Raw genomic sequence first — 26,508 nt, 5'->3', positions numbered from 1 at the left:
AAACAGAAGAAAAAGTCGAAAAAAGCTGGCAAAACTAAATTAAAAACTGTGAAATAAAAGACGAAAATTGATTTTTTTATGTTTCTTTTTGACATTGCTGCCAGATATACCATTTTTCCGTTCCTTTACTTTTTTGGTAAAAATGTTTATGAGAGAGCAATTTTGACGCTTTTTTCTTTTACCACTTTTACGATTAAAAAAGTAAAGGAACAAAGCTAATTTTCACTCTCAAAAATATTCCTCTATCAAAGAAACGGAACGCTTTTTCTCATGATATGCCCTAACAAGTAATCGTTATTTGTTCATGTTATCGATAAACCAGAAAATGATTTTAAAGAAAATCGACGATAAAATGATAAGAGAAATTGCCATCACTAATAAACCAACCAATCCTATATAAAGGTGGAAAACAACAGCTACGGCTATTTATCGCTCGTCTGAGGTGGGTTCGTAGTCCAAATCCAGTAGTGAAGGGAAATCGCGAGAATTTTTCAACAGTGATAATAATTGTTTTACGTGTTATTTATTTTTCCTCTTTTTAGATTCTTTACAACTCCAAAAGCAAAGAATTAAAAAATCAAACATGTCTCGCGATAGTGCTACCAACCAATTAATTGATTACAAGAACTCCTTGAGTGTAAGTATGCAAAAAAAATCATTCAAATTAAAGTATTTGCTTATTAAAAACACAAAAAAACTTTGAAATTTTCCATAATATGACAAGAAAACAAGAAACCTTGCCTACATCCCCCTCTCTGTTAACAACAAATATCGAAATATCGCTCACAAAGAAACAAATTCAACAATTGGCCACAATTGAACACAAGAAAAGTAAAAGTAATGAGAAGAAAGCAGCCAAAACAAATATGAATTACCCTACCCGGCTTTTGTTAAAATAGTTTTGGTTTTTTACAAAGGGTGGAGTGGTTGACAGATGATTGACTTTTGGAGAAAGATAGAAAAAATAAAGAAATTGCTTTGTAATGCTGCAAAATTTGATTTGGTGATTTACTTTTTGATTTTCAAAAGTGATTATTCAATACATATTTCTCCAAGTGCCCAAGAGGGTTGCGGTCCTAGGCATTGTTAGCTGTAATATTTTCGTGAGGCTGTTCACCTCTTTCTTTGTGGCTATTTACGCCTTAATAAAATCATTAATATGGGCATACAATATGCACTTTGTATACTACTCTGCCGCCCGCCCGTGTCATGTGTGGTGCATCAGGTGATATTAGAGTGCTTGAACTTTGATATTGCAAAAAAATAATATCTTGAACACTTTTTCCGTTTCAGTTCCAATTAAATTATCAATCAATAACTTTTTGAAATCAGGTATAATGAAGAAAACATAGCCAAGAACAGTGTTAAACTTTTGATGGATAAAAGGAAGTTCTTTGAAGCAATATAGTGTAAAAAAGCAGGGACTTACTTGTGCAGTTGAGAAGGCCATACATCTATAATAATTAGAATCTACTAAAAAAATCAAAATTTTACCCAAAGAAGTCCCTTGTCAATTATTTGACCTTTATACCTTTAACTAGAGAAACGTTATGCGGCAATATGACACAATTGCAGGAGGCTTTAATCAGATTTACAGTCAAATTTCCCTTCATTTGGGCACGTTTAAATGTATTCGCCATACCATACAGAAAACCCTCTTAGATGCTACAAACCTTTTATCACTTAATAGGTAATAAAAGGCTTGTAGCATCTAAGAGGGTTTTCTGTTGTCAGAGAATTTAGGTTCTCGGAACCTGAAATAAGTCCTGACATGGCCTCTTTAAAATCTTTATTTGAGAAAACAGTGACTCAGAGCGGTTCTTGGTACAAATTTTGTCACTTCAAAATTTATGAAATTCATTGCATTTTTCACTTGATGAAAAACTTGCGGAATGCTTCAGGAAAGTGCCCCAGAACAGTAGTTCCGCTTAGTAAACAACTTCATTTATCGCTTCAAGGAAACGAGATTCCGTTTGTAACGAGCATCAAGTATCTGGGCATCACATTTAACAGTTTGATGAAATTCAACACGCATGTTCGCACCAACCTACAAAAAGCAAAAAGAGTTGCTGGTAGATTTACATGTCTTTTTTATAACAAGTACTTACCGCAAAACACAAAGCTACTCTTGTATAAGGTAGCAATAAGGTCCATACTTCTGTACGGGTTTCCAGTCTGGTTCGCTATTTCCCCAATAGTAGCTAAAGAACTGGAAATATTCGAGCGTAATATATTGAGAAAATGCGTAAACAAAAACTTTGAAAATCCAACAAAAAAGTTTTCCAACACTTACATCTACAATGCTGCAGGACTTCCGCCGTTCTGCAAAGTGGCACTTTCTCATTTACAGAAGTTTGTTGATGGACTGACTTCACATGATAACTCCTTAATGAACAATATTTATGAATTGGAAAAACACTTGACATGGGCCACCTCAACATATCTTTCTCCTATTGGCGTAATAAATGAAGATATTGGCAACATCTCCGATTACTCAAGAGTACCAGATTTCTACAATAAAGCCACGGAAGGTTCCCACAGAGGTTAAAAACAAATCAATTCAATCTCATTATCTAAATTTTAATACAAAGAGTTAGAATTATGAACTTTCGCTTTAATGTTTATAATTATAATCTCTGAACACTGTGATATCTATTGAATTAATTTTCATTTACACTCCAACTTACGCAAATGTATATTTTACACACTGTTAGACACTAATTTTAACAGTAATCGTTATTTCGTTTTAGTTGTTATTTAGTTTTAAGTTAATTTATTCACGACAGACAATTTCGCTCTGTCTGTTACAGTATAAGGCCGCGAGCAAGCCTTGATAGTATTTTTTTTACACCAATCTGTTTACAAAACGTTTTCTTTGTTTTTTTGCATGTTGCATTACATGGCTTTATCATTGCTTTTTAGAACAAGACAATTACAGTTCTAAGTATACATGTTATCAGTTTAACCATACATACCATATGTTATCGATATAAGAAGAAGAAAAGTCTCAATAAAAAATTACTTTGTCCCAATTTACATTGGGCGAGTTTACTTGCGGCAATTGTCATTTTGTAGGAGAGAGAGGTGAGGCATATGGTAACCCTTTGCCTCTCAGCACCCTCTCTCACCTACAAATTGACAATTGCCGCAAGTAAACTCGCCTAATGTAAATTGGGACTTACTTACTTACTTACTTGATGAAAAACAATAATTCCCATATTTTATGTTTGCTACAATGCCGGGTAAAACATGTATGCTAAATATAGAATTGTAGCTTTGTTCGAGTGGACTTCGTGTTTACTATTTTAGAATTTATGTATTGATTATGGCTGATAAACAATTTGCTGACTATTCACAAACTATATTGCACGTTTTAAGTCGTATATGAGCTTTATGCAAATTGAAGAGGTTAACAATAGCATCAATATAGTTGTAGAAGTTTATTTGAAAACATAAAATTACAAGAGTTTATAGTTTTACCCTTAACGGTAAATAAGATCTTGAAAAAATACTTGTAAACCTACTTTGCAACTCTTAATAGTTTGTGTTGTGTAGTGTGTACCCTCTACTGGGTGGTCCAGGTCAATGTTCAAGTGTTTCAATGCACTATTGATTGCCTGACAAACTTTTAACCACAATTTCATTGTTTATCTCCAACTTCCAGTAAGCTCTATCTCAAAATAACATTGTTTACCCCCCCTTTTAGATTTGTAGTTTTATTGTTGGGACTTCTAATCTTTCTTCTTGGCGATAACAACAATAATCTGCTGTTAAGCATTATAGTTTTCTAAGGCCTAGAGACAAATATTTTGTAGTCACATTATTAAAAAAAAAAACATTTTCTGTTACCACCAACGAAATTGGTTCATATAGGTGCATATTTGTTTACTTATTATTACCTGCATTAATTAAAAATATTTAATTAAGAATTTTGTTTTAATTGTTATTTATTTCATACCTACTTAATGCATTTGTTTATAATTTTGAGGTTAGAAACAATTAGTGCCTTAATCTAAAGTCTTTATTAGTAACTCATAATAAACAAATTAAGAGCTAAATGAAGTAAAAATAATACGACTAATTTTATTTAATTATTTATTAAACTTATGAATGGCTTAATTTTTACAAAATGTTCCAATGTTTTATACTAGCGCTGTGGCATATATTTCCTTTAACGACAGTATTCGGAAAAATATGTAAAAAGTTACCACAGATAGTGCTTTTTATGCTGATTCCAATGCTGTATAATTTTTGTTGGGGAAATGTATACATCCCGAGATATGGGCCTCTGAAGTTCTGAAAATTCCCTTGTTTAAAGGCCGGCTACTTAGAGACAAATTTTAATTTAAAAGAAAATGATGTTCCCGTTTCCGAGATTGGCTCCTGTCCATAGGAGAAAGTCTCAAATCCCCGGCCGAAGGCGGGCTCTTAAAAGAAACTTACGATTTTTGAAAAAAAATTGCAAACTGTCGGTAAAGGAAATTTGTTTACGCGAATCTTTGCTACTTCTTACTCGAAAAGCGTTCCCTTACTTCAAGATGCATTGTCCCGTTCCGCACTAAAAGTAATTTCACTGAAATTTTGACATGAAAGTAAAAGAAAATGTAAAATAAGACGATCTGATTGTTTCATACGAATAATGCAACAAAGCAAAATTGCAGAACACATTGAAGCGTGTACACTAGTTTCTTGAAATTATCTGCTTTCCCAAAAAATGCAAAATCTTTTTGAAATTACTTTAGTATGGACAGGGACATATGATTCATATGACAGCCTGTTTCTTCTGTATGTCGAAAGAAGAATATGTGCGAAAGAAACACGTCCAAACTTTTGTGTGTTTTTCAAATTTGTTTTTTGTTTCGAAGCAAAAGCAAAGGAAAAATTATTTGGAAAACTAAAGTTCGGACGTGTTTCATTCGCACACATTCTTCTTTCGACATACAGAAACTGGCTGTGAGAGAATTTCACAACTATTACTAGTTTTACCACTTTTACCATTTTAAAAAGTAAAGGAATAGTTGGTCTATTCTTTGTTGCAGCAGACTGCACTACCCAGCCAGATACAAACCCATGTACTGAGTCAGAAATACCTTGCTCTCACTATTTGTGTTGTTTGTTAAAGATGAAAATGGACTCACCACCAACCGTTTTTGGTTAAATTTTTTCATCTTTTTGTAGATTTTTTTTTTTTTTTTTTTTTTTTGTGCTTAAAGTGGCCTTGTTCCTTTCGGCTTTTTTGTCGCGGCGGTATTTCCACAACAATTTGTTAAAAGGTATTTACACCTTGTTGTTTCTTATTTATTTTTAAAGTTACAAAAGTTTTTTAGGTTATTTTAAAGCCCGTGGGCGTAGAATCTAATTTGCGTCTATGCGTCTTTTCTTTGAGCCGTCCGAAGACGAACTCCATTTTTAGATTTTTATCCCTTTTTCTTATAAAATTATTAATATTCTGCACCAGAAACTAAATATTTTGTTATTCGTGTAATTTTTCTGTAGAAGTACGCCATTTTTATACATATGAGAGCGAATCAGCTGATTTCACCACTCAGTTATAGTATGTTTACATTGATCCAATAGTTTGCCCTATAGGCGGTTCGCATGTAGATATTTCTTATATATTGACAATGTCGGGTAAAAGTGTCAAGGCCTCGACACATAAAGGCCCCCACTCATTAGTCAGTCTGACTGCCAGCATTTATGGTAGTATGTGTACATTTTTGAAATTTTGAGAATGTATGTGTGAGTTTTCCAAGACTGATGAAAATCAAAATAGTTTTGATTTCAAAATGAACCCCCATCAGTCTGGGTGAATTGTGTTTATTTTCAAATTGTCAATAAATAATTTTGAAAAATAGAAAATAATGTTTGTGTTGGAACACAAAAAACGTAGAATTCATTCATTTTTGGAGGAGGAATTCAAGATTTTTAGATTTGACTGATGGTTCGTGCTACACACTTGTCAGTCACACATACAGAAAGGGTTCATCGGACTGATGGCACAGACTGATAAATGAGTGGGGGCCTTAAGCCGTTCGGCTTTCTTAGTCCCAATTTACATTAGGCGAGTTTACTTGCGGCAATTGTCAGTTTGAGGGAGAGAGAGGTGAGGTATATGGTAATCCTTTGCCTCTCAACACCCTCTCTCACCCACAAACTGACAATTGACGCAAGTAAACTCGCCTAATGTAAATTGGGACTTACTTAATACATTTCTGGAAAAGGAATAAAGAAATGTCAGAACCACATTTCAATTAGGTCGAACTTGGCCTTTGGTCTTTTACAAGAAATGGAATTAAGCAAAAAAGCCTCACCACCAACATTTTTTGGTTAAATTTTTTCATCTTTTTGTAGATATTTATCCCTTTTTATTGTAAAATTGTTAATATTCTGCACCAGAAACTAAAGATTTAATTATTCGTGTGTTATTTCTCTAGAAGTACGCCATTTTTATACATATGAGAGCAAAACAGCTGATTTCACCACGCAGTTATAGTATGTTTACATAGATGAAATAGTTTGCCCTATAGTCGGTTAAATGTAGGGTAAAAAAGTGTCAGGGCCTGTTTCACTATGTCGAAAGAAAATTAATGCGAAAAATTAAAATTGACCTTGTTTTTGCTTCGAAGCAACTACAAAATTTGGAAATCATACACGAGTTAAGTAGTTTTTCTTTCATTTTTTTTACCGATTTTTCTCGGTAACTCAAAAAATGAACTAGAGAACCACACTACTACAGGTCACTTTAAATTTACCTAATAACTTCCAATTAGTGTAGAAAATGACAATTATAACCTATTTGTCATATTAAACCTTAAACTAAAATAGAGAATTTGACGTGTTAATACTTTTTCGAGTGATTAATACATTTTCGAGTGCATTTTGGAAATGTCATCCAAATTTTCATTGGGTCCAAATTTTAGACTGTGACAATACATAAATCAAAAGTTCTAAAAGTCGAAAAGTTATAAAAGTATGAATTTTGACCCAATTTCCTTACTTATCGTCGTCATTTGCATAATCTTGAGTATTAATTTTGTTTATGACACTCATTGACCGTTAAAAGAAAGTAGCAGCAGTAATATTCCACATGTCATGTCCAGCCTTTGACCTGTGAAATTTGGAATTTTTGCATATATTTTATAAGGTGATTAATAAATTTTGAAGTGCATTCCAGAAAAAAATGTGGTAATGATAACACTTCAATTGCCTTAAGAGGGTTCGGCAGTATTGCATCATAAAATTTAAATTTAGACTTTTTGCAATAATCAAAATCACAAATTCTAGAACTTGAAAGCAAGTGAACCTAATTACCTTGCTCTTATCGTTGTCTGCATAATATTTGTATTGATTTGCACGTCTTGTTGCATTTCCAGACATTGTACAATAGATTGAGGTAATCTAAGATAAGCAATATGCCCGTGGTTAGAAAAAAATTAAGAAACTTCTCTTCCGTGTCGCATCTAACCTCAAAATGGTTGATTAAATTCTAAAACTGGAAGTTTTTACTTGTTTGCAGCTATTTTTTCATAGAAAAAATCTATTATTGAACGTTATAGTTGAAATCATATTCTAACCCCCAGTTTTTGTTCGTTCGTCTATATTCGTAATAATTTAGGCATCCATAGCTTTGCCCCCCAGATGACATACAGACCTAATTTTTCGTAGACGCGTTCCATATTTAGTAAAGAATTCCTCATTTTAAAATCAGCGCTCTATATTTGCGCTTAGGCGAGTAAATCGATCTACAAAATTTGACAATTCGTGTGAGAAGAATTTTTTTTTAGAAAAACCGGGGGTTAAACATACTTTTTTCTTAGTTAAGTACGAGTATAGGATTTAGTTCAAAATTTCTATAAATAGATTCTTTGCAACTTCTGGAACAGACCAATTATCATCAATTTCAATTGTATTTCTAGATATTCTAGAAGTTCATGCCATGCAAATAAATGTTTATCAAACAAACTGAACTTTATGCTCTTGCTGCTTATCATTTGCATTAATGCAATACATATTTATTTGCGCATACATGCAGCTTAAATGTTCTATTCCACAAGGAATACGTGATGATAACAAACAAACATTAACAAGCATTAAATATGAGTTTATCGTTGGGTATTTACTAGTCACAAATCAAGTCTATTTATATAATAAATACATATATTGAAAATAGCAACATGTTTATTATTATCATAATATTTGGCCCCAAAAGCGTTAACGTAAAATTGTATGCAGCATTTTTTCTCTAATACTTTCAACTTTTAAGCCTACTTTATACTCTTTAACAAATTACTTTGTGTGATAGTTGTATAAGTTGATATGATACATTTCAGTTGAAGTGGCCTGGCGACACATCAAATTTGTTTTATAAAATACATCATATCCCATTAATTTTGTATGAATGAACTTATACTATGTTTACTTTTACGAAATCCACTCGATTTCAACTGTCAATTCCATTCATTTGACGTATACGCAAAGGAATTGACAGTTGAAATCGAGTGGATTTCGTAAATGTAAACATAGTTTTACAATAATTAAAACCTAGTATTGACTATTTTTCATTGTAATCCATATAGCTTTCTAAAGGAGTTTTCATTGAGTACGATAAAATAACTCTTCTCAGTTTTTCTATTTATTTTTTCCCAATCAACAGAAGAAGCATTTGTAAACATTATGTTTTTATTGGCTAATATTACATTCACAGCAAAAGGATAATAGGTGTCATACAACCTCTAATTAACCTGGAAACCAATGGCAACAAGTAATTTTCCGCTTATAGTATTATTGTTTTTTTTCTCTTTGATAACTACTATTTCATTTATCTAACACTTTGCATATTATATCGCAAAAAACAACAACAATACGATAAGAATGATAATTACAATTGTGAAATTGATTTGCATGTTCCGAGAATACTAACTATTTGGCAGGAGATTAGAAAAAAAAAAAACACAGTAAACAAACAGGCATGTAAACTCATTTCCCAGCAATGAGGGGGTGGCGGTCGTTTGTGTACCACTGATAATGAAAATGTTGATGAAGATGGTGAAATTTGTCATTTTTGCATATAATATAGTAGCGGCAACATGTTTTCTTTTTTAATTATTCCTCTGACTACTACCATCCCTGATATTGAGTTGAGAATACAAAATACCGGGGCATAGTTCTCTTCTTAACAGCAATCTACATGAAATGAATAGATAACGATTATAAAATAAACAATTCTAAATGATATGACAAGACGAAGAAGTGCAAAAGCAAAAGTAAAAAAGGTGCAGTAGGAACCACAAAAACAAAGCGAACAAGAAATAATACAAAAGCCGGCGAAAAATAAAAAAAAAATAATGTAAACAATTTGTTTTTCTGTTTTCACTTTGATATGGGTATTCTACTATAAAAACAAAAATCTTGAAAGAATGTGTTTTACTACTTGCGCTTGTTGGAACTCGTTGTTATTTATTTACCACAAAGATAAATGGATTTTTTATAAACAAAGCAATAAAAAACAAAAAAATGCATACACAAAATGCAAATAAACTCAATTCTCTGTGGTGCGATTTTTTTTAATATTCAATTATATTATAGTGAGAATTTTTAATGCATAGAAAATGGTTAATGTCCATGCATATTATTAAAGTGATTTGTGCTAAAACTCTGGGGAAATTTTTCTAATTATGAAATGGAGTTTTATAAATTTTATTAACAAGACAAAAAGTATTTATTTTTAAACTTAATTTTAGTAAAATTGTAAATATCCAATTAAATTAATTAACAAAACCTTTTTTCAATGACAACTAAATGGAATAGTGCTAAGCATTATTTACAATAATTGTTTCAAAGTGGCACCTGTTAGTTATTTTTCTAAGTCTGTGTTTAGACACACAAATTTCTCGGGAAAGTAAATTGAGTTTTTTGGGAGAGAGCGGAGAGGAAAGAGCTCCTCAATACTCTTCCCTACCCCCTATTGCCTAAAAACTGAATTTACTTTCCCGAGAAATTTGTGTGTCTAGACACGGACTAACTACTTGCATATTATCAATTTGTGGTAAACTCTGGGGATGCTTTCAATTATGAAATGGAGTTTTGTGTAATTTAATATGCTTTTTCGTAATTATCCCCCTTTCAAATACCCAAATGTTCTTTGATTCCGTAAGGTATTTCGTGCAATGTGAAAAAATTGCATCAAAACTGTCAATTTCAAAACATTTTGTTTTATTGCATGAGATTTTTCAATGACAACCAAATGGAAAATTGTTGATATTTATTTACAATAATTACTTTACAGAGAGACGTGAATCATTTTCACACGTATTACTAAAAAATTTAATTAGTTTTTTCTATAATTACTTATCCACATATGTTGAGTAATTACAAAAATTCAATTAACTTCTCAAATGTTCCTAAACACTTGTCGATTTTGTGTTTTTGTTTTAAAATGCTATTTTCTTCATTCAATTAAAAAAATATTTTTAAGTCCAAACAAACGCTGACACTTTGAAATGCCGACAATTCTTTGGAATTCTGTGAAGCACGGCTTCAAAGAGACTTGTGAACGTGGTATAAGTTGTCAAGCGTAATAAAATAGTATAGGCAAAATAATCGAAACGAATAAAAAGGAATATAGATACATATAAATATACAGTAATGTATTTATTTGGCTTTTTGTGTTACTTTGTAAACTTGCCGAACGCTCAGTAACTTATCATAATTATAACTTATTTTTAAGATAACAATATTTTTATATGTAACTTGGAGTAGTTTAATTTGCAATTTAATTATAATCGGCCCTAGGGCTTAAAATTGCATTTACTGAAAGAAATAAAATAAATAAATATAGATTAGAAATACTAAATATTGAATACAAATCCTAAGTTTTTCGTTTTAAAATGCCGAAGATACTTACCCCCTGTTTTTGTAACTTATTTTTGTTCGTTCGTCTATATTCGTAATAATTTAGGCATTCATAGCTCAAACCCCAGATGACATACACATCCAATTTTTCGTATACCCATTCCATATATCATTAAGGATTCCTCATTTAAAAATCAGCGCTCTATATTTGCGCTAAAGCGAGTAAATCGATCTACAAAATTTGACAATTCGTGTGAGAAGAATAAAAATTTTTACAAAAACTGGGGGTTAATTTTGTTTGTTTAACATGTTAAATAAGTCGTAGTTGTAATGATTTGTTGTGAACATGGTATTATTAGTCATGGTAACATATTTTGTATGGCAACCCTGAATGAAAATATGCAATGCAAAAGGGCGCCAAACAAGCAGCTGATCGTTAAAAATGAAACAGTCGTTCTATTACTAGAAGATTTTATTTATCCCGATTTTAGTGTACAATTTGTAACAAAAATACCCAGAATATACTAAACGAAACACCGCCAAGGAATAAAGAGTTTAAATTCAAAAAAATGCATATTGAATTACAAGTAGTGAAAGGAAAGTTCTTAAATGATTTGTTGTGAACATGTTATTATTAATGGCAACATATGTTGTATGGCAACTCTGAATGAAAATATGCAATGCAAAAGGGCGCCAAACACAGCTGATCGTTAAAAATGAAACAGTCGTTTATTTTACAAGAAGATTTTAAACGAAGCAGGGCATTTATCCCGATTTTAGTGTACAATTTGTAACAAAAATACCCAGAATATAATAAACAAAACACCGCCAAGGAACAAAAAGTTGAAATGCAAAAAAATGCATATTGAATCACAAGTAGCAGTGATAGAAAAGTTCTTGCCGCCACCACTTGCAGAGAAGTTCTACATGGCTGAAATACTCTGAGTACTCTGAGTGGTATGTATAACCGCCGATGACTGATGTTGCCTTGCTGAAAGCTCCATCTTACGACTTACTGTGTGTTTGGTGGGCACTAAAACCATTTCACCACGGTGCTCCACGGATGTGGGACTTGTTTGAGGTTATTAATAAATGTAATATATATTATATTTTTAATTCATGGTTTTTAGTCGTAGGTTCATATATTGTGGATATTCGATTCCCCTTGTATGTGGAGTTGAGCTGTAATCGTTTTCCCAAAACAAGAAACCGCAACTTCTGCTGAACTTGTTTTAAGGATTCTCTAATGTTTAGCTTGTTGTCAATAATTACTGTACAATACGAAAAAACAAAGCAAAACCAGGGTCAATGTATGGTTAGAAATGCTTGTTTCGAAGACCCTAATACAGTTTCATCATGGTGTTACCTTGTTTGAGGTTATGTATAAGTAGAATATTAAAGTTTTTTTTGTTTAATTCATGTTTTTGTCGTAGATACTTATATTGTTGTAGCCATTAGATATACGGTTGGTCTTGTATGTGTAGTTAAGCTGTGATGATTTTCCAAGACCGAAAATAGCAACTTTTGCTGACTTGTTTACAAGGAATTTGAATTCTTCAGCGTATTGTCATGAATTATTGGCCAATATGAAACTAGAAGACACAACCAGGGCAAATATATGGTTAGAATTGCTTCCTTCGATACCGTTTCATCATGGTGGCACTCATCTGCTAGTATGAGAATTATGGATATTTTACCTGGTTTGAGGTTATGTACATATAAGTAGAATATTAAATTATATTTTTTAATTCATGTTTTTTAGTCGAAGATACCTATATTGTTGTTGTCGTTAGATATTTGATTCATTATACCCTACACCATACTGTGGTAAGGGGTATTATGTCTTCGTTTCCTTTTGTATGTTACATACGAAATAGACCCATAGTTCCTTTTGGGGATATACATATAATCACTTTCTGAGTTGATTTATGCATGTCCGTCCCTCTGTCCATGTATTTTTGTTCGCAACGTACAGGTCGAATTTTTTGTCCGATTTAGCTGAAAATTGGGGACTACAATTTTTTTAGCCATAGGAAGAACGCTATTGCTTTTGGTGAAAATCGGTTCAGATTTGGATATAGCTCCCATATATATTTTCGCCCGATTTCACGCATTTGCTGCACCAAACACGCTATATACGTCCGATTTTGATGAAATTTGGAATGTTTGACTGAATTCGGTCTAGAAATAAGTGTCCCAAATTATATCGAAATCGGTTCAGATTTGGATATAGCTCCCATATATATTTTCGGCCGATTTCACGCATTTTCTGTACCAAACACGCTATATATGTCTGATTTCGATGAAATTTGGGTCTAGAAATAAATGTGCCAAATTATATCGAAATCGGTTCAGATTTGGATATAGCTCCCATATATATTTTCGGCCGATTTCACGTATTTTCTGTACCAAACACGCTATATATTTCCGATTTTGATGAAATTTGGAGTGTTGGACTGAATTTGGTCTAGAAATAAGTGTCCCAAATTATATCAAAATCGGTTTAGATTTGGATATAGCTCCCATGTATATTTTCGTCCGATTTCACGTATTTTCTGTACCAAACACGCTATATACGTCCGATTTTGATGCAATTTGGAATGTTTGACTCAATTCGGTCTAGAAATAAATGTGCCAAATTATATCGAAATCGGTTCAGATTTGGATATAGCTCCCATATATATATTCGGCCGATTTCACGTACTTTCTGTACCAAAGAGGCTATATATTTCCGATTTCGCTTAAATTTGGAATGTGTGACTGAATTCGGTCTAGAAATAAATGTGCCAAATTATATTGAAATCGGTTCAGATTTGGATATAGCTCCCATATATATTTTCGGCCGATTTCACGTATTTGCTGCAACAAACACGCTATATACGTCCGATTTTGATGAAATTTTTAATGTTTGACTGAATTTGGTCTAGAAATAAGTGTCCCAAATTATATCGAAATCGGTTCAGATTTGGATATAGCTCCCATATATATTTTCGGCCGAATTCACGTATTTGCTGTACCAAACACGCTATATACGTCCGATTTTGATGAAATTTGGAATGTTTGACTGAATTCGGTCTAGAAATAAGTGTCCCAAATTATATCGAAATCGGTTCAGATTTGAATATAGCTCCCATATATATATATTCGGCCGATTTCACGTACTTTCTGTACCAGGGGGTTATATATTTCCGATTTCGCTTAAATTTGGAATGTGTGACTGAATTCGGTCTAGAAATAAATGTGCCAAATTATATTGAAATCGGTTCACATTTGGATATAGCTCCAATATATATTTTCGGCCGATTTCACGTATTTTCTGTACCACACGTCTCTATATATGTCGGATTTCGATGAAATTTGGAATGTGTGACTGAATTCGGTCTAGAAATAAATGTGCAAAATTATATCGAAATCGGTTGAGATTTGGATATAGCTCCCATATATATTTTCGACCGATTTCACGTATTTGCTGCACCAAACACGCTATATACGTCCGATTTTGATGAAATTTGGAAGGTGTGACTGAATTCGGTCTAGAAATAAATGTGCCAAATTATATCGAAATCGGTTCAGATTTGGATATAGCTCTCATATATATTTTCGCCCGATTTGACGTATTTGCTGCACCAAACACGCTATATACGTCCGATTTTGATGAAATTTGGAATGTTTGACTGAATTCGGTCTAGAAATAAATGTGCCAATTTATATTGAAATCGGTTCAGATTTGGATATAGCTCCCATATATATTTTCGTCCGATTTCACGTATTTGCTGCACCAAACACGCTATATACGTCCGATTTTGATGAAATTTGGAATGTTTGACTGAATTCGGTCTAGTAATAAGTGTCCCAAAGTATATCGAATTCGGTTCAGATTTGGATATAGCTCCGATTTATATTTTACATATTCACAGTGGTGTAGGGTATCATATAGTCGCCCCCGCCCGACTTTGATCCTTTCCTTACTGGTTTTTTATGCAAAGTTTGGCTCTGTTCATTTTCCAAGACCAATAGTCGTAACTTCTGCTGAAATTATTTCAAAGAATTTGGAATCTTCAGCCTATTGTCATGAATTCTTGTCCAATGCGAATTGAGGTAGCCGTACCAGGGCCCCAATATGTGGTTAGAATAGCTTTCTCCGAAGACACTAATACTAGGTGCCACATTTGACTGCAATCAAGCTGTACGGTTGAGCTGCTATGCTACTTTTGCACTTTATTTTACCAACTTTAAACTATAAATATGTTCCAGTATATTTCACTTTTTTACTAACTCTACCGTTAAGAAAGTACGGGAACAAAATGTATATTAACCTAGGTCTTTTGGCATGTTATCTTTCTTATGGTGTTAATTCTCCCAAAAACTTGAAACTAACCTAACTTTTTGTAAAGGAAAAATAATTGTGAGTACTCTTTAAGTTCATTCATTAATTAGATTGACAAGATAGTTTTTTATTAAGTATAAACCAAAAATATGTGATTTTGCTGTTAAAACTCCTAAAGTCTACCTTCTTCAAGTTCTCACTCCCCAAAAGAACAAGTCTTGTTAGCCCGTTTTAAAATGTCCAAACTCAATGTTAAACAAAAACTGCAACAACATACCACTTTGATTTGTGTTGTACTATCTAAAAACCCTGATATTCATAACTTTTTACCAATACCAATAGAAAAAGATCATGCGTTGCATACATTTTGCCACAACCAAAACAAGTTGGGCAAAATAATAGTTGCATGAAAATGTTGTAAAACAACAAATACTGCATTTTATTGAAGAGGTTGGCATAACGACGAGAGAGACGAACCGGTGAGAGAGACAAAAACGTGAGTTGTGGGCACAGTTTTTTGTAGAATGTAAAACCAGTAATGAGATATATTCACAGAAACGCAATACTCCTAACTAAAACTTAGAAATGCCAACCGAGACACAATAACAACAACAACAGAAGCCTTCAATTGTTGCAATGAAGTGTGGCATAGATTCGCGCTTGGATTTTTTTTCTTTTAACCCAGCTGAGACAACAAGTCAATAAACTTTGTTGGTCTGCTTTAAGCTGCTAAGGTAAAAAACAACTAACCGGCATGCCATAACCAATACCATAATGTAAAGACAACTATACCTGTTGAATAGAGACTTGAGTTCATCAAATCACAAGATGGCATAAAAGGCAGGGAATGAAAAAAGACGACTTCCTCTTCTAATTTTTCTATAACGAATCATTGAAAAGGTGTTAAATTTGTAAACATATCAAATTGATATAGGTATTGGTTATTATTTGTTTTTGTTTTAATTCATAACCATTATGTGTTAATTAGCAAAGCAATTAGTTTGTAATATGAAACCAATTCTAATTATTACAACACTGAAAACGCTTTTAAGCAATTTACAAAAATTTAATTGAGGCGTTTCTACTTTGTACTCTAAAAACCTTCTTGAAACAAAGAAAACAAAAAGTTTAATAAATTCTAAAGGCTACTTAATACGTGCAAATATGATTCATTTCCTTTATACATCATGGCGAACTTAATTAAAGTTAGTAATTAATTATTTAATGCACATTGTTTCATTTCGGAAAGTTTTTTTTTGTGAAATTAATTATTTCACAAAATGGTTTATTATTTCCTTAAAACACGTGCTTTGTGTTATTTTCGAGGAGAGTTGAATTGTTAAGATTTTCTTAATAGTTTAATAAACAAAATGGTATTGCAACAAATTATTTTAAAAGAAGTAATCCTATTAAATAAAAGCCATAAAACGGGTTTAATTAAAATTTGTTAGATGTAAATCTATCATAATGCTAAGTTTACATTTACGAAATCCACTCGATTTCATCTGTCAATTCCATAGCTAAAACGTCAAATGAAATCTCATCTGAAATCCATTGGATTTCATTTGACGTTTAACCTATGGATTTGACAGATGAAATCGAGTGGATTTCGTAAATGTAAACATAGCATAAGCTTAGAATATTTTGCCATTCAGAAAAACGTAGGTTTACATCAACATTCATGATAATAACTCTAGCTTAAATTATTAGTCGTATATTTTCCCACATTTTGCGGCAAATAAATCAAGAGTACGTCATAGTCTAAACCAAGTTTAAGTGGATGTAGTAAATCCAGTGGGTTTTAACTGACAAATCCACTGTGTATATGTAAAAAAAAATCCTCATAAAATCTCTAATGTAAACACGGCTTAATTCTTCATTTTTTATTTATGTTTCTTATCTCGTGCTATAATATGACACTAGTATGACATGGATGGAATTCAAAAAAAAAATGTATCCCACATTTTTTGGAAACATGAGCTTCATCAATTTTATGACTCTTTCCATGGTGTTTGTTGTTTGTCTAAACAGAATTTTGCACATCAACTCTGAACAAATTTGCAATGCAATTTGCAACGACCTTTTTGACTCCTTATTCAAATGCACCACAACAACAACAAGTATAAATTTGGATTTTGTACACATCAAACACATTCTCAGTGCCCAGTCATGATGTGTGTGTGTTCAATTAAACATACCCTTAAATGTACTTTGAAATCGATATCAAGCATCGCATTTCTGTAAAATACATTAGAAAAATAGCTTCAGTCTAATCATAAACCAGATTGCAATGCCTACTAAAACTTGTTTTGCCTATAAAAAAAACAAATGTGTGTTTTATTTTGGCTATATCCAAAATATCTTGAATGCATTTTTTTCGGTTTATTTTTTAATTGTTCAAATTGAAATTTGTTTGGCAGGGAATTAGCACAATTTCTTTTTGTCTTTTTTTTCTCCAATTACTGCTGTTTGGAATTTTTAAAATTTTTAATCAGTTTAGTTATAATTTTAGCAACGATTCAAATATTGTGTTGATACAGAAAATTACGTATCCCCGATAAGATAGGCAATCAAAATGGGTAATTTATAATATTACCTAGAATAACAAGCATTTTGTTAGCAATAACCCAAAATATATAGCATATTGCATAATAATGATTTAAGGGGGGATTTGGAGAATGTTCTGGGTGTTACAAGAAATTTTAATTTTTAAATTAGTAAATCGAGATTTCATGGCTTTGAGGTTAGAAACGGAATGTACTTAGTGGTATGAAGGATATCTCTCCTTGATATAAATGATATTTTTTTAGGATTTTTTTGACATTAATCACATTTGGCGATTGTCAAATATAAACACTACTTTTACATACAAACGTTTTAAATGTTAATTAGTTTTTTTTACCAATTATTTCTCTACATTAACTGCATAATTATAAAATTCAATTAAATTTTTAAAACTACCTTAACATCTGGCCATTGAAAGTTTATTTACTTTAATAATTGTTTGTAAACAATGAATTTGCTTAAAGTAATGCCGATTTTGTTTTTAATTAGCAATTACTTTTCATTATTTGCGCTTGTATTGCGAAGTAAGATAAAGAAGAAGTAGGTATTAATGTACAATTGTATAATGTATGAAACATCAACATGTAAACATGGTATTAAGAACACTCATTTTGTCTATTATGGCAACACTGCGTAGAGATTTCATAGGGCGCCAACAGCTGATCGATAAAAAAAATAAATAATAAAAAATAAAGCGGCATATTTATACTCATTTAATTATACAAACACACACTAGAAAACCTAAATATTGGCCACAAATTCTAATTTTTGTTTTCAAATGCCGAAAATACTTAATTCTGTTTGATTAAAATGCGAAATACGGCTTAAATAATTTGTTGTGAACATGTTATTAGTCGTAGCAATATATTTGGTATGGCAACTCTGAATGAAAATATGCAATATAAAAGGGCGCCAAACACCAGCTGATCGTTAAAAACGAAACAGTCGTTTTTTACACAAGAAGCTTTTCAATTGGCAAACATTTGCCCGGATTTTTGAACAAAATTCTGAAAAAATATGTAAAATATACTGAATGAAACGCCGTTAAGGAATGGATAGCCGCAATGCAAAATCTGCATCAACTTGTAGAAAAGTTCTACATTGTTGAAATATTCTGAGTGATATAACCGCCGATGAATATGCGATGTGACAAACATCTTCCAAATACAATAGGTATGATGAAGATATCAACGTCTTTGAGATTATTTACAAATTGAACATTAAAGTTTCTTTTTTTATTTGTAGCCATTAGATATTCAGTTCGTCTTGTATGTGGAATTGAGCTGTGATCGTTTTCCCAAGACCAAAAATAGCAACTTCTGCTACTAAACTTGTTTCAAGGATTCTTTAAAGTTCATTTTATTATAAAGAAATGAGGCAACACAACCAAGGCCAAATAAATGGTTATGATTGCCTCCTCCGAAGACACTAATACAGGGTGTTTATCGATGATGAAGTAAAACCTTACTTACTTACTTAGTTGGCCCATTACAGAACATTTGTTCCATAGACCGAACTAAGAAAAGATCTCCATTCCTCTGTGTTTTTCGCTTGACTTTTTGGAATACCGCGCCTTTTCATTTCTTCATCCACTTGTATGCTCCATCGAAGCTTAGGCTCCCGATTCTGCGTGCACCGCCATGTGGCATGTATTCATACGCCTTTTTAGCGGGTTCATCATTACTCATTCTCATGATATGAATCGTTGCATCTCGATACGTTTAACTATATTCATGTCTTTGTATAGCTTATATAGCTCGTGGTTCATACGACGTCGATATTCACCGTCAACGCAAATCGGCCCGTAGATCTTTCGAAGAATTTTCCTCTCAAACACACCAAGCACTGCCTTATCTGCTTGCGCAAGTACCCATGCTTCGAAGCCATACATTAGCACGGGTAGTATCAGCGTTTTGTATAGTGTTATTTTTGTTTGACGAGATGTGGTTTTGTTTTTAAATTGCTTACTTAGACCATAGTAGCATCTGTTGGCCAATACAATTCTTCTTCTTATTTCACAACTGATGTTGTTTGTTGTGTTTATGGCAGTGCCGAGGTGACGTAGGGGATGAATGATACCAAGCAACGGTCTTGACCGGCTTTAACACGGCAAAGCCCAGGATTTATCTTGGTCCCTCTTTCATCTCAAGTGGACACTGACCTCCCCGTGGTGTCACCTGGGGAACTGCCTTTAACACCCGTTAAAGGTAGTGAGCTAACATGTGCCGCGCGTTCACCCATAAGAACGTTAAAAACTTGGGTTTGGGCGTCGGGTTAGTAACCCTCCCCTAGAAAAAACATCCTACTATGAAAAAACGAAAGATGAAGTAAAACCAATTTGTTTAAAATACCGGTGTGGTATCCAGCCGGGCACAAACAACATGAGAGCGAGTTCGTAATCAATAATGCTACTGTGTGGGAATCTTTGTTGTTTTATTAGCAGGTTCATAATTATTTCTTATATGAAAAAGTATAAGGCTTGAACATGGGGTTCCTTTTTATACCCTCAGCATTTATGCTAACGAGGGTATATACACTTTCATACGGGCAAAATGTGCCTCATCGGAATAATGGTTTTAGACCCCAAGTATGTTTGGACGAAATGTGTTTCAGACAATTTGGCGTCGATTTAGCAATGTCCGTCCGTCCGTCCGTCTGTCTGGCTGGTGCGCACGATAACTCTCGAATGGATCAATCGACTAGGCCCAAAATTTGGTTTTCGTAATATTTTGCCCAAACTTAGTTTAAGTTCGAAGATGGGCTATATCGGTCCACTACTTCCGGTACCACCCCCACAAAAGTTCGAAAGTGTTCGGAAAATTTGTACGTACGATAACTCTTGAAGGGAGTAACCGATTTGGTCCATACTTTGCAAATCTTGAAATGTCTATCAGACATAGATGAGTTTCCAATATGGACAAAATTTGGGATAAGTTCAGTTTAGGACCAGCTCTCGAATCGCTTTGATTTTTGTTTTTGCAACTCGTATTCACTGCCCCCCATACGACGATACAAGTTTCATCAGGGGCAAGTCCACACTTCCTGAGAAAATAGCCTGAAAGTTGCAAAAAAAACCCCTATGACACCGTGTGAGGTGGTTTTTAGCACAAGATAACTCTCGAACAGGTCTGCCGATTCGGTCCAAAGTTTGGCCTTTGTAATATTTTGTCCAAACATAGTTTAAGTTCGAAGATATGCCATATCGGTCCACTCCTTCAGGTACCTCCACCACAAAAGTTCAAAAATGTTCGGAAAAATTGTTCGTACGGTAACTCTTGAAGGGAGTTACCGATTTGGTCCATACTTTACACATCCTAATATATCTACCAGGTATAGATCAGGTTCGGATATGGACTATATTTGTCCACTCCTTCGGGTACCTCCCACACAAAATTTCTGATAAGTCCACTTTAAGACCTGCAATCGAATCACTTTGATTTTTTTTTTTTTTTTTTTTGACGCAACTTGCATTCGCTGACACCCTTTGCGATGGTACAAGTTTTTTCGGGGGCAAGTAAATACTTCCTGAGAAAATAGCCCGAAAGTTGTAAAAATCCTCGAACTGGTCAATCCATTTGGTCCGAAAATTTGCGTTCGTCATATTTTGTCCAAACTTAGTTTCACTTCGAGGATGGGCAATACCGGCGCACAACTTCCAGTACTTCTCCCCAAAATTTAAAAATGTCACTAAAATGGTATGCACGATACACTTTCTTGAACGGGGTAACCAATTTGGTTCATACTTTGGATCTTCTAATATTTTGTCCAAATTTAGTTTAACTTCTAAAATGGCAAATATTGGTCCTCTCCTTAAGGTAACTCCCCTGTAAATGTTCAATATTTTTGTTTAAGTGCAGTTTAAAGTCTGTTCGAAGATCCTTTTGAAATGTATACCGCTGCTATCCGTTGTGGTACTGTTTACAGCGATATTAGGTTTTCCGTGGACAAGTTCATGCGCGATATCTAATAAAAAGATATGACCCCCAAAATAAGATCCACTTTCAAAATGGGCTATGTCGGCCCATTCCGTCAAGTACTTCCTCCGCAACACTTTTGAACTTTCATCCTAATCCACATTTTTGTCTGTAAGTTCAAATGTTCAAAAAGGGCCAAAAATTCTGAAAAGACCCTAAATACATTCGATCTGTCCGTAGATGAAAGCTTCAATTCACACAGGCTGAGGGTATATCTCTGTCGGCAAAGCCGACTGATACTTTTTTTACTTGTTTTAACAGTCATTTGCTCTCAATATAAGTCGCACAGAACACATATTTCAATAAAATATCTTATAGGGTCCTCTGATATCGAAAAAATAGTTAAATTAGTACTTTTGCTTTTCAAAATAGGCTTAATTCCAGTGTTGCTTTTTTAAAATTTTATTAACACAACTTTAATTTATTGGTGGGAAAAATTTGTGATGTTTACCAAGGGCTAGGGTAGGGAAGATTATAGTTTCGGATCTTGCCACAGACCCTCCCTCATCAGTTGTCTGGTTTTTTGTTTTTTAAGAAAAACTTTTTATAGCCTAGTGTCAGTTAGTTGTTCGCTCAAATAGATACGAGAATTTCTTTGGCACTATCTAAACCCAAACAACTTCACTTGCAAACAAAACCAAATCCAAATTCTTTGGACACGTATCTATTTGAGTCCAGAGTTGCCATACTGTCCGACCAAGGAATACAACTATTCCAGTTGATCTTTGAAAATCCAAGTTATGACCTTCGAAGAAGCCCAACAATTCGAATACAATCCCTTCGATGTCATCTATGTAGGTTTGGCCCCACCGTGAATATCCTTTGTTTGATGTTGGTAAAATATATTTGGTCAAAACTCAACCAACTACTTCGCCAAAGTTGAAAAATATTGGTTTTCAGCCCTGCTCACTTGGTGTCCGGTATTGAACCCTCACCCTATAAGATGTTGCAAGATTGTCTCTTTTCTTACTTTGATACTCATTGCCATCGTTTATGTCTCAACAACTTGCAAAATCTCGTGATGTGAACATGGTATAACTTTAATTGAATGGGCTGTGTTAAATTTTCTATTATGGCAACTCTGTTTAGATGTCACGAAAAAGGCGCCAACAAGTGATCGTTAGAAACGAAGTGAACAATTATTACGATTAGTTTGCCTTAACCAGAAGGGAAAAATGCCAATCTTATTTAAATTCAGAAGAATTCTTTCAACATCGACACATATATTGTTGCAATATCATTCCGTTGGCTTAAGTCTCGTTAAGGGGCACCTATCGGATCGGGCTGAAATTTTCACCATAGGTAGTCCTTGGGACCCTGATCACAACTATATATATCTTTCTCGGGGGAAATCCATACTTCCCGAGTTCTGGGTCTTGACATTTCGGGAAAGTCCTACTTTAACACCATTACTTTATTTATGGGCACCTCTCGGATCGGGCTGAAATTTTCACCATAGGTAGTCCTTGGGGCCCTGATCACAACCCGATCGGAGAGGTGCCCCTAAACGAGACTTGTTCCCATTCCGTTATGTTTAGAGTTGTTAAGTGTAGTGAGCTAGTTGAGTTACTGAACTTCAGTACCAAAGTACGTTTACGTATTAGTTATTTCATGAAAGAAACGAGATAATATAACTCATTCGTAGTTCTTTTATACAAACGACCGGTGTCCACTGAACTATATAGTTCTGTTATTTAGTTCTTTTGAATGGATATTGTCGTTACTTTCAAAGAAATGAATCACATTTTCTTAATTGCTTCCAGCAATCTGGTAAATGGATGTAATTGAGTCCTCCATATTTTTTTATCGATTAGAAATCCAAAGGAACAAATGCTAATTGTTCCTTTTAAACAGTTTACACCCCGTTGTTTTTATACATGTTTATAATTACCAAAGCAATTAATTTATATATTTTTTTTTTTTACATCTGTGTGAAATACAACACCTGGGGGCCTAACATCAGATCAATATAACACCGTCCAACATACATCTGTATATTTCATTTACTAACTTTCAAACATTATTTAACTAAAATAATCTCCATTATCCGATGTTAGACAATTTTAGTACACAATGGCAATAAAAGAAAGCACAAACAACACTACACAAATGCTTCTTCTATCTAACGGCACGCTTGCATCCACTTTTCCAAAATGTTTTAAAACATATAATTTATGGTTATAATGTTTATTTTGTTGTTTGTAGGGAATGCGAAAGATATGCTTCTGTAATTGGACGATAAGAGTAAATATTTGTTTTGAATTTTGATATTTTTAGTAGTACTGTCGACACTTGACTAATATTTTAGCACAGATATCAACAGATTACTGGATAAATAAAATATCTAGCATTTATTTTTAGTACTCAACAACATTGCAGACATTTAGTGCTAAAAAATTTTCTTTTTCTGTACTAAAACCAAAACCAAACAGTACATAGACAATATTTCAACAACTATTATAATTTTTTGTACTACAGATTCAACTACTAACATAGCTTTTGTACTAAAAATTGTTTTAGTACACAACACCTCAAATTTATGTCTACAATTTCAACTACTAACATCGGTTTTGTACTAAAAAATCGTTTAGTACACAACATTTCAAAATTTGTTGCAATTCTTATGACATATAAACAACAAAACTCAGTACTAAAAAGTGAATGCCATGGAAAATTGCTGAATCAACTCCATGGCACGTTGCCACAATAACATTGTTTTTTTTTAACAATGTCATTATTTAGTGGCATAGAACACTTGCGTACTTCTTTCTATGTACTCAAAAACAAAAACAGGAAATGGTTTTTGGTTTTCTTCTCTCTGTGAAAAAAAAAAAAACAAAAACTCTGTTTCTTCATTACTCACAAAACATTACCAGTTTACACTTTACTAATTCCTCCTTGTTTTGTTTTCATGTTATTCTTCCAGTCTGCCCCTGGTGCTGTTACCACCGGTGCTGGCGCTCCCATGGGTGTAAAGGATGCCACCATGACTGTTGGTCCCCGCGGCCCTGTACTCTTGCAAGATGTCAACTTCCTCGATGAAATGTCCCACTTCGATCGTGAACGTATCCCCGAACGTGTTGTCCATGCCAAGGGTGCCGGTGCTTTCGGTTACTTTGAGGTTACCAATGATATTACCAAATATTGTGCTGCTAAGGTGTTCGAAAAGGTTGGCAAACGCACTCCCGTTGCTGTTCGCTTCTCCACTGTCGGTGGTGAAAGTGGTTCCGCTGATACTGCTCGTGATCCACGTGGCTTTGCTGTTAAATTCTACACCGATGATGGTGTTTGGGATTTGGTTGGCAACAACACACCCATTTTCTTCATCCGTGATCCCATCCTATTCCCCAGCTTCATTCACACCCAAAAACGTAATCCCCAAACTCACTTGAAGGATCCCGATATGTTCTGGGATTTCATCTCCTTGCGTCCTGAAACCACTCACCAAGTCAGTTTCTTGTTCAGTGACCGTGGTACTCCTGATGGCTACCGTTACATGCATGGCTATGGTTCCCACACCTTCAAGATGATCAACGCCAAGGGTGAACCCATCTACTGCAAATTCCACTTCCGTTGCGACCAAGGCATTAAGAACTTGGATGCCAAGAAGGCCGATGAATTGGCTGGCTCTGATCCTGATTACTCTATTCGTGATTTGTACAATGCCATCAAGGAAGGCAACTACCCCAGCTGGTCTTTGAAGATCCAAGTTATGACCTTCGAACAAGCCCAGAAATTCAAATACAATCCCTTCGATGTCACCAAGGTTTGGCCCCACAGTGAATATCCCTTGATTGATGTTGGTAAAATGGTCTTGGATCGTAACCCAACCAATTACTTTGCCGAAGTTGAACAAATCGCCTTCAGCCCTGCTCACTTGGTGCCTGGTATTGAACCCTCTCCCGATAAGATGTTGCAAGGTCGTCTCTTCTCTTACTCTGACACTCACCGTCATCGTTTGGGTCCCAACTACTTGCAAATCCCCGTCAACTGCCCCTACCGTGTGGCTGTTAAGAACTATCAACGTGATGGTCCCATGACTGTTACCGATAATCAAGGTGGTGCTCCCAACTACTATCCCAACTCCTTCTCTGGACCCGAAACTTGCCCACGTGCCAGAAGTTTGGAATCCAAGTGCCCCGTTACCGGTGATGTTTACCGTTACAGCAGCGGTGAAACCGAAGATAACTTCAGCCAAGTTACCGAATTCTGGGTTCATGTTTTGGATGAAGGTGCCCGTCAACGTTTGGTCAACAATATTGCTGGTCATTTGAGCAATGCCAGTCAATTCATTCAAGAACGTGCTGTCAAGAACTTTACCAGTGTCCATCCCGATTTCGGTCGTATGTTGACTGAAGCCTTGAAATTGATGAAATCTGCCAAGATGTAAGGAAAGATTGTCGTTTGTCTAAAAGATTTTTAGAAGATATTGGCGAGAAAAAAAGGTCTCAATTTTTCGATTAAACACAAAATGGTTGTGGGCTTTTTTCTCTTAGCTATTTCACCCCCCCTTGTCCCTAATTCCTTGTTATTGTCTATACAAATGTAATTTATATTTTTACCTAAAAACGGCCATTGGCTAAAAGTCATCGTTTTTTGGAGATTAAAATTGCCTTAAACTAACCTTTTTTACATTCGATTTTTTTGTACAATCTTAACTGTGTTTAGCTTTAGATTCGCACATTTCCATTATATAATCAATAAAATGCAATATTTTATATAAAAATTATATTATATATGAACAAAAAACAAATAAAAATTTATAAAAACCAAAAGAAGTTTTTTTTGTCT

At 33.9% G+C, this 26,508-nt stretch overlaps 1 protein-coding gene and 1 long non-coding RNA gene across 3 annotated transcripts; one reads left to right on the top strand and one right to left on the bottom strand.

Annotated features, from left to right (window-relative positions):
• Window positions 1-348: 348 nt before the first annotated feature.
• On the top strand, window positions 349-26,492 carry Cat (Catalase). 2 transcript variants are annotated; one of them, XM_073981456.1, is made up of 3 exons: window positions 349-446; window positions 543-637; window positions 24,644-26,492. In XM_073981456.1, the coding sequence occupies exons 2-3, from the start codon at window positions 584-586 to the stop codon at window positions 26,105-26,107; spliced, it is 1,518 nt and encodes a 505-aa protein (XP_073837557.1). In that variant the 5' UTR covers window positions 349-446; window positions 543-583; the 3' UTR covers window positions 26,108-26,492. The 2 variants fall into 2 exon arrangements, with proteins under 2 accessions (XP_073837557.1, XP_073837558.1); XM_073981457.1 differs by having other exon boundaries at window positions 379-442.
• On the bottom strand, window positions 1,754-3,036 carry LOC141401319 (uncharacterized). Its single transcript, XR_012412311.1, has 4 exons — window positions 2,688-3,036; window positions 2,294-2,511; window positions 2,109-2,209; window positions 1,754-2,047 (listed from the first exon to the last, which is right to left on the bottom strand). It is a non-coding gene; the product is annotated as an uncharacterized lncRNA (long non-coding RNA).
• Window positions 26,493-26,508: the final 16 nt, after the last annotated feature.

Source organism: Musca autumnalis, unplaced genomic scaffold (genome assembly GCF_047663935.1).
Source record: "Musca autumnalis isolate F117 unplaced genomic scaffold, ASM4766393v1 scaffold_4, whole genome shotgun sequence".
Lineage (NCBI taxonomy): Eukaryota > Metazoa > Arthropoda > Insecta > Diptera > Muscidae > Musca > Musca autumnalis.
This window is presented reverse-complemented; position numbering and strand designations above follow the sequence as displayed.